Genomic DNA, 7,868 nt, shown 5'->3' on the forward strand with positions numbered 1-7,868 from the left:
TGCAGAAATCACCGGTCTTCTGTGTCCTTCGCCCTGGGAGTTGGAGACTGGAGCTGTTCCTATTCGGCCATCTTGCTCCGCCCCCCCTCAAGATTATTTCTATTTAGTTTATATAATCTATCATTCAACTGAATAGGTTCTTTTTGGCTACATTTTAACGTATTATATTTTAATATAATACATATTTAATATAATGTTAAATATACTTAACAATTAAATATAAGTTAAATATATTTAATTGTTGAATAATTTATAAGAAGGTTATTGAATTTATTTGCTCATTTTGAAATTTGCCCTTGTACTGAATGATCTGGGTTTACTTTTTCAAATTCTACTTTATAAATGATCTTAAAGTAAGATGGACTTTTTCTTTGTTTTGGTATACAATCCATTAATTTTAGCACATGTATAGATTATGTAATCAGCACCACAGCCAAGATATAGAACAGGTTACTAATACAAAAAAACTCCTTCATGCTCTTTCTTATTGAATTATTTTTTATTTCTGTTCTTTTTCTGTTTATTCTCTTGCCTTTTCCAGTATTACTCTAATAATAATTACACCTGTTTTCCAGGATTTATACAGTTTTCCAGGATTACTCTAATAATTATTATATATCCTTATTTTTGTTTTACAATAGGACAAATATTTTAGATTTACAGCTAGCCCTCTCTTTCTGTGGGTTTCATGTTCTTGGATTCAACCAATAGTGGATCCAAAATATTAAGAAACATAATAAAATAATACAAATTTAGAAAGCAATACCATATAACAACTAGTTACATAGCATTTATATTGTATTAGGCATCATAAGTGATCTAAGATGATTTAAAGTATATGGGAGGATGTGTTTAGATTGTATACAAATATCATGCCATTTTAACTCAGGGATTTGAGCAGCCATGGATTTTGGTATCAGTAGGGGTCCTGGAACTAATCTTCTGTGGATACCAAGGGATAACTAGAAAACTATTAAATCTTTATGCCAGTTTTGTTAATTTTTTCAAAAGTTGTTTCCTTTTTCTTCGTAGAAGGATAAACATCTTAAAACTAAACTTGTTTTCTTATTTCAAAGAGTACTAGAAATGTGGTCACCTAAGGAAGATTTTCTTGGGCTCTACTGCCAGACTTGTGGGGAATGTAGGATATATTGATGGAGAATGTAGGACAGTTGTGCAGAGTTCAGTCTTTGAGGTATTTGGGAAAAAGGTTGTGCTTGGAGAGCAAGCCACAGATAAATGATTGACCTGCAGGCAAATATGGCAAGACCCTTGGCTTATGGTTTTAGGTTGTGAATCCATGTCTACTGTCTTCCTGGATAATCTATTATGAACACTTCAAAAGTAATGATAATTATTATAAACATCCCTGCTATTATTTCTACTATATTTTATTGAGTACTTTCCCTGTAGTAAGCATTGAACTGAATGTTTAAAATTTATTTCTATAATTTAATTTTTACACTATTCCTCTAAGGTACTCCATAGTACCTCTCTTCACTTCCCCTGGTTATGTTGGACTTTCCAATATCCCCCTTTCTAGAATTCACCTATCCCTCGAAATAGCTATCAGTATTAGTTTGTGCTAATTTTTTAATGTATTGTCAGAAACTTTAATGCATGATTCTTCCTTTAATATGCAACTTCCAGTAAGCAAGTATTTGTTGGAGACAAATTGCCTTAGCCTAAAAGAATAATTTTCCAATTATGGGATTTTGAACATTGGGGCATAAATATGGGAATATTTCCATAACTAAAGGAGTAATTTTTTGTTCCCCATATGCTCTGTAAATGACTGCTTAGATGTTTTCTTCTCCTAGGCCGGTTCCAGTTGTGCTTTTCTCCAGCGAACATTGCTACATCACAGGTGTGCATTCCCACATTAAATAGCAAAGACACACTTCACAGTTCTTGTTGCAACTCTGTGAAAAGCTGGGTCAACATTTTAATGACTCCCACTGCAAGTAGATTATAGTGTTTAATCCCTGATCTAGTATACGTCACTACTTTCTAAGGGATTTTATATAAAGACAGGAGAAAATATACATCCATACTCCAGGCTTCTGATGCTTACTAAAGAGCTATGGTGATTTCAGTAGGCTTGTGAATCTCGGAGGAAATGGTGTTTTTGATGCTACGTGCATAACTGGTAGGTTAAAAGCTAGATATGATTGTAAGGATCTTCAGAAGCAGTTGTGGTTTGCATTCTTCAGGTAGCAAAACAATTAACGTTTATTTAATAATTATATAAAACAGAAATAATGGAGGAATAGTAAAGAAAAAGTATATATGACTTAAAGACTTAAAAATGGATGGTTCCATTAAATAGGGCTTAAAGCATTCTTTCTGGTGATGAAAAGGAGAAAAAATATAAATATAAATTTACGTATATGTTTAAATCAATATAAGAATAGTTCCCATTAGTAAATAAATTGTCAGTAAAATAGAAATATTCAAATGTGTGAAGCTGAGGATTTTCAATGCATTTAATGTAAAAGGAACTTGTGCCATTTTCATATGAAAAATGCAACTTCAAACATATGAAATTATTTTGGTAGCACATGGTCTTTTTCTAAATCCCTGAACTTAGATGAGAATTTTTATTGCATATGTTATTAACAATAAAACAAGCTGATTATTTCCAAACAGCAATATTAGATTTGGATTTTGAAACCGAGAAAATTCCTTAAATTTTGCCCAGAAAATATGCTTCAAGCTTTACATAGACCATGTAATATAATTCTCACAGGTAGAAGTCAAATCTTAGGCTACTGAGACATAAGTGAAGTCAAGAATACCGTAACTACTCTTAACCACTGGGCAGTAGACTCCTTTTAAGAATTCTAGAATATCATTCTATGACAAAATTTAAAAATAATTTTTCTTTTTTTTCTTTTTGAGATGGAGTCTAGCTCTGCCATCCAGGCTGGAGTGCAATGGCGCCATCTCGGCTCACTGTAACCTCTGCCTCCCAGGTTCAAACAACTCTCCTGCCTCAGCCTCCCGAGTAGCTGGGAATATAGGCACACACCACCATGCCCAGCTAATTTTTAAATTTTTAGTAGAGATGGGATTTCACCATATTGGCCAGGCTGGTCTTGAACTCCTGACTTCATGATCCACCCACCTCGGCCTCTCAAAGTGCTGGGATTATAGGCATAAGCCACCGCACCTGGCCAAAATAATTTTTCAATATTGACAAAACAATTTAAATATGTGCAAATAAATGGAGATGTAACCAGATTTTCCTCCACATGGGAAAACATGAGGTCATCTAAAGGAAAAATATTGCAGAAGGTAACATTTATTTGTATTTTTATTTTTGAGATGGAGTCTCCCAGGTTGAAGTGAGTGCTATGATCTCGGCTCACTGCAATCTCCATCTCCTGGGTTCAAGCAATTCTCCTGCCTCAGCCTCCCGAGTAGCTGGGATTACAAGTGCCCATCAACACACATGGCTAATTTTTGTATTTTTAGTAGAGACGGGGTTTCACATTGTTGGCCAGGCATCGGGGTCTCCCAAAGTGCTGGGATTACAGGCATGAGCCATTGCACCCGGCTGTGAAGGTAATATTTAAAATTTTGATATTTAGTGTTCAATCACAGAATGAGTTAAGGATGGAATAATAAGGTAAACTGTAATTAACAAAGTACAATTCATTTCCAGTACATTTGCTTCTGCACAGCAACAATTAAAAAAAAATTAAAAAATTTTAAAATGAATCAGATTTTTTCCCATTATTATTTTTCCACTTGTAACCGGACTCTGAAAGTTGCTGCAACAGAACAATTGCTATAATCCTTCTCCTCTAAAGTCAGAATATGTAGTCAATGTAAAATTTCTGATAGTTATCCAAAAAAGAAACCAAAATTGTTTTGGAACATTTGTTTTAGTTTTTACTACAAATCAGGTAAGACTTTTTCTTTTTTTTTTTTTTGAGACGGAGTCTCGCTCTATAGCCCAGGCTGAAGAGCAGTGGCCGGATCTCAGCTCACTGCAAGCTCCGCCTCCCGGGTTTACCCCATTCTCCTGCCTCAGACTCCCGAGTAGCTGGGACTACAGGCGCCCGCCACCTTGCCTGGCTAGTTTTTTGTATTTTTTAGTAGATACGGGGTTTCATCGTGTTAGCCAGGATGGTTTCGATCTCCTGACCTCGTGATCCGCCCGTCTCGGCCTCCCAAAGTGCTGGGATTACAGGCTTGAGGTAAGACTTTTTCTTTAGACTAGAAACCATGCCACTACTTTAAACTAAAAACAACCAGCTAATATCTGCAAATTTAATCAGCCAATCAGTTAATTCAGAAAAAAGGCGGCACATAATCATAAAACTTATTTTTTCACTGAATTGATACATTGGCACTGTCAGACAGTTAAATCTATATGTGTATTGATCTACAATCTAAAATTTCAATAGTCAGTAGTCTCAGGCTTTCATAATACAAGATTTTCTTTTTTATTATTTATTTTCAAGAATTTTTGGAAGGATCATTGGGAATAAATTAATGCAAGAGAATGAAGAAAATAAAAGTCAAATAGTTCTTCTTCTTTTTTTTTTTTTTTGAGACAGGTTCTCAGTGCTCACGCTGGAGTGCAGTGGCATGTTCTCCGCTCACTGGAGCCTCTGCCTCCACCTCCCAGGTTCAAAGGATTCGCCTGCCTTAACCACGCGAGAAGCTGGGATTACAGGTGTGTGCCACTATGCTTGGCAAATTCTTGTATTTTTAGTAGAGACAGGGTTTCGCCATGGTGGCCAGGCTGGTCTCAAACTCCTGAGCTCAAGCCATTCGCCTGCCTCAACCTCCCAAAGTGCTAGCATTACAGGCATGAGCCACTGTGCCCAGCCCATTTATTGACTCTTTGTCCATTTGTTCATTCTTTGAATTCACAACAATGATTTTATTCTTTTCTAAGCATATTAATATTGACTATAACTTAAATATTGGTATGTTGATATTTTTAAATTTTTGACATTGGTTCACCATGTTTCATTGACATAATGATATCTTTTTTAGTGTACCTTGAAAACTTTTGTTGAAGAAGGAATGAAATATTGCATTTTCAAAGATGGATAAGTTATAATACAGGATTAGATAAAACTGCATTATCTAATTAAATTATCATCAAAACTAGATAAATATTCAAATGTGTAAAGTGAAATATTCAAATGTGTAATATAACAAGGGAATTCATATAGTTTTACATGTGGAAAAAGCAATTTAAAGAAAGATGATTTAGATGCATATAGACTTATAAATGCCTGATCTAACACTACATTTTTTTACTTAATTAATTTTGATCTCATCAAATTTTCCAGTAACCTGGACAACTTTCCAGTTACCCAGCTAAAATTTCTGTAGTCAAAGGCTTAAATTTCATTAGGTGGTTGGCAAAGTAAACCCTACCTGGCCACAAAATTAGCTTTCATTTACTAGGACTAAGTTTCATTTGCTTTGTACCACACTTTTGACTCTTTGGTAAAGACATTGATATTCTATAGGAAATAAAATTTCTAGAACTTGGGAAGCACTGTAAATGAAAACATTAATTTTGAAAAAATTCTGAGTTCTTAATGTATCTGTTTTGTTTGTTTGTTTTTCTAGTTTAAAATATAGCTTTGGGTAGAATGAAGAGAATTAAAGGAAGGAGATTCTCTTTTTAAAACATGTTTTTATGAAATAATAAATTACCCAAAGTGGAGAATAACTTTTGCAGGTTACAAGTATGCCTTTTGGTTATCAGTTGTCTTATGGAATTAAGTAATTAAAATTAAATAATTTATCACCCTCAAAGATATTAAATGGATCTTCTGAAATCATTATAGTAAAGTCTTAGTTAAGTCTACTGTTTAACAATAGTTGATTCAAAATATTCACATTTTTGTGTGTAAGAGAAACCTTTGAGAATTCAACACTCATTTTATTTTTAGTTTTATTTATATGTTTTATTCAGTAGAGCACACAAATGTAGTGTAATCTGCCTCAATAAATGTGTGTTATGTAATTCGTTAAGTAGTATTCAGATAGGTATATAATTTTGTGCCCATGTGATGACTACAGCTCAACGTATACTGATGCTGGTCAAAACCAAGAGGTTAAACTTTTCAGATTATATCTGGTAGCAGTTGTTAAGTGGTTCACCCCCAAAATCTTCACCCTGAGGATTTTTAATTGGATTTTAGGTAATCAATCTTTTAGTGAATGATAAGTTAATATGTGGTTGTAGAAATGTCACATTTTCAAACTCTGTAATTTTGTCTGCAGCCGAGTCTGCAGATGAATGGAGGGGTTCAACTATTCCAGAGTATCTGAATTCATATTACTTGGACTTACTGATTCACCTGAACTCCAGATATTCTTCTTTGTGGTGTTTTCTGTCTTCTATTTAATGACCATGTTGGGCAACTGCCTGATTTTGCTCACTGTCCTATCCACCTCAGACCTTCACTCTCCCATGTACTTCCTGCTCAGCAACCTGTCTCTCATTGACATGTGCCTGTCCTCCTTTGCCACACCAAAGATGATTATGGACTTTTTTGCTCAGCGTAAGACCATCTCGTTTGAAGGCTGCATTTCTCAGATCTTTTTTTTGCACCTCTTCACCGGGACTGAGATTGTGCTGCTGATCTCCATGTCTTTTGACAGGTATATTGCCATATGTAAACCTCTCCATTATTCAACAATCACGAGCCGAAGAGTGTGTATTGAGCTTGTGCTAGTTTCTTGGACAGTGGGCTTTCTGCATACAATGAGCCAATTAGCTTTTACCCTCTATTTGCCCTTCTGTGGTCCCAGTGTTGTAGATAGTTTTTTCTGTGATCTTCCTTTGGTCATCCAGCTAGCTTGTATAGATATTTATGTTCTCGGGATCTTCATGATTTCAACGAGTGGTGTCATTGCTCTTGTAAGTTTTCTGCTTTTGCTCGCCTCCTACATCATTGTTCTTATTACAGTCAGGGACTACTCGTCCACAGGATCCGCCAAGGCTCTTTCTACTTGTACAGCACATTTTATTGTTGTGTTAATGTTCTTTGGACCCTGTATTTTCATTTATGTGTGGCCTTCCACTAACTTCCTGATAGACAAAATTCTCTCTGTTTTCTATACCATCTTCACTCCCTTTCTGAATCCACTTATCTATACTTTGAGAAACCAGGAAGTAAAGACAGCAATGAAGAAGAAAATGAATACCCAATATTTCAGTCTTGGGAAAACTGCTCCATGATACTACATGCAATGAATAGGGATCTCCTTTGTGAGATATATTAACACTTATGTTCTTAGAGCAATCAAAAAATTAAAGTTAGAAGTTACCTTTCAAATGATTTAGTTTAAATTTATGAAAAGAAGTCAGGGATAAGAAATGTGTGACATCTTGATGAAACGTTAGCGCAGTGTTTACAAGCCTTTTGAGTTATGGGTCTACTTGATAATCTGGTGAAATGTAAAGGTTATCTTCATAGAAAAATGAACATATCGTCAAAATTGTGAATATAAATTCAGGACTTCATAGACCTCTGGATCCTACAAACATACCTCAGATTAAGACAACTTAGAGAAGCATGAGATAAAATATGATTCTCCTGTTTTCTAATCCAGAACATTCCTATTCTGCACAGCCTTGTGGTACTCTGATGGTGTTTAGATTAATTTAGAACTATAATTAGCAGTGTAGGACAAAACAGGTTTTTTAAAAAATAACACTGGGAATAGTTTTATGGGAAAATTTATACTATGAAGAGATTCTTTTAGGTAATGTTCAACAATCTCGATTTAAGGGGTTCAGTTGTTTGAGTTCTGTGTCAACTTTGAAAATAAGAGAACAGTTCAAAGAATCAAATTTAGCAATACAGTTTCTTAACAGGTGTTTG

At 34.8% G+C, this 7,868-nt stretch overlaps 1 protein-coding gene across 1 annotated transcript; it reads left to right on the forward strand.

Annotated features, from left to right (window-relative positions):
• Positions 1–6,277: 6,277 nt before the first annotated feature.
• Positions 6,278–7,222, forward strand: LOC105523175 (olfactory receptor 4K2-like). The gene has a single exon (XM_011957949.1). The coding sequence runs from the start codon at positions 6,278–6,280 to the stop codon at positions 7,220–7,222; it is 945 nt and encodes a 314-aa protein (XP_011813339.1).
• The last annotated feature ends 646 nt before the right edge of the window (positions 7,223–7,868 follow it).

This window comes from Colobus angolensis, unplaced genomic scaffold (genome assembly GCF_000951035.1).
Source record: "Colobus angolensis palliatus isolate OR3802 unplaced genomic scaffold, Cang.pa_1.0 Scaffold451, whole genome shotgun sequence".
Taxonomy (NCBI): domain Eukaryota; kingdom Metazoa; phylum Chordata; class Mammalia; order Primates; family Cercopithecidae; genus Colobus; species Colobus angolensis.

Excerpts from the sequence above, each read along its gene's own strand:
- LOC105523175 (XM_011957949.1), top strand. The coding sequence starts at position 6,278 with ATGGAGGGGTTCAACTATTCCAGAGTATCTGAATTCATATTACTTGGA.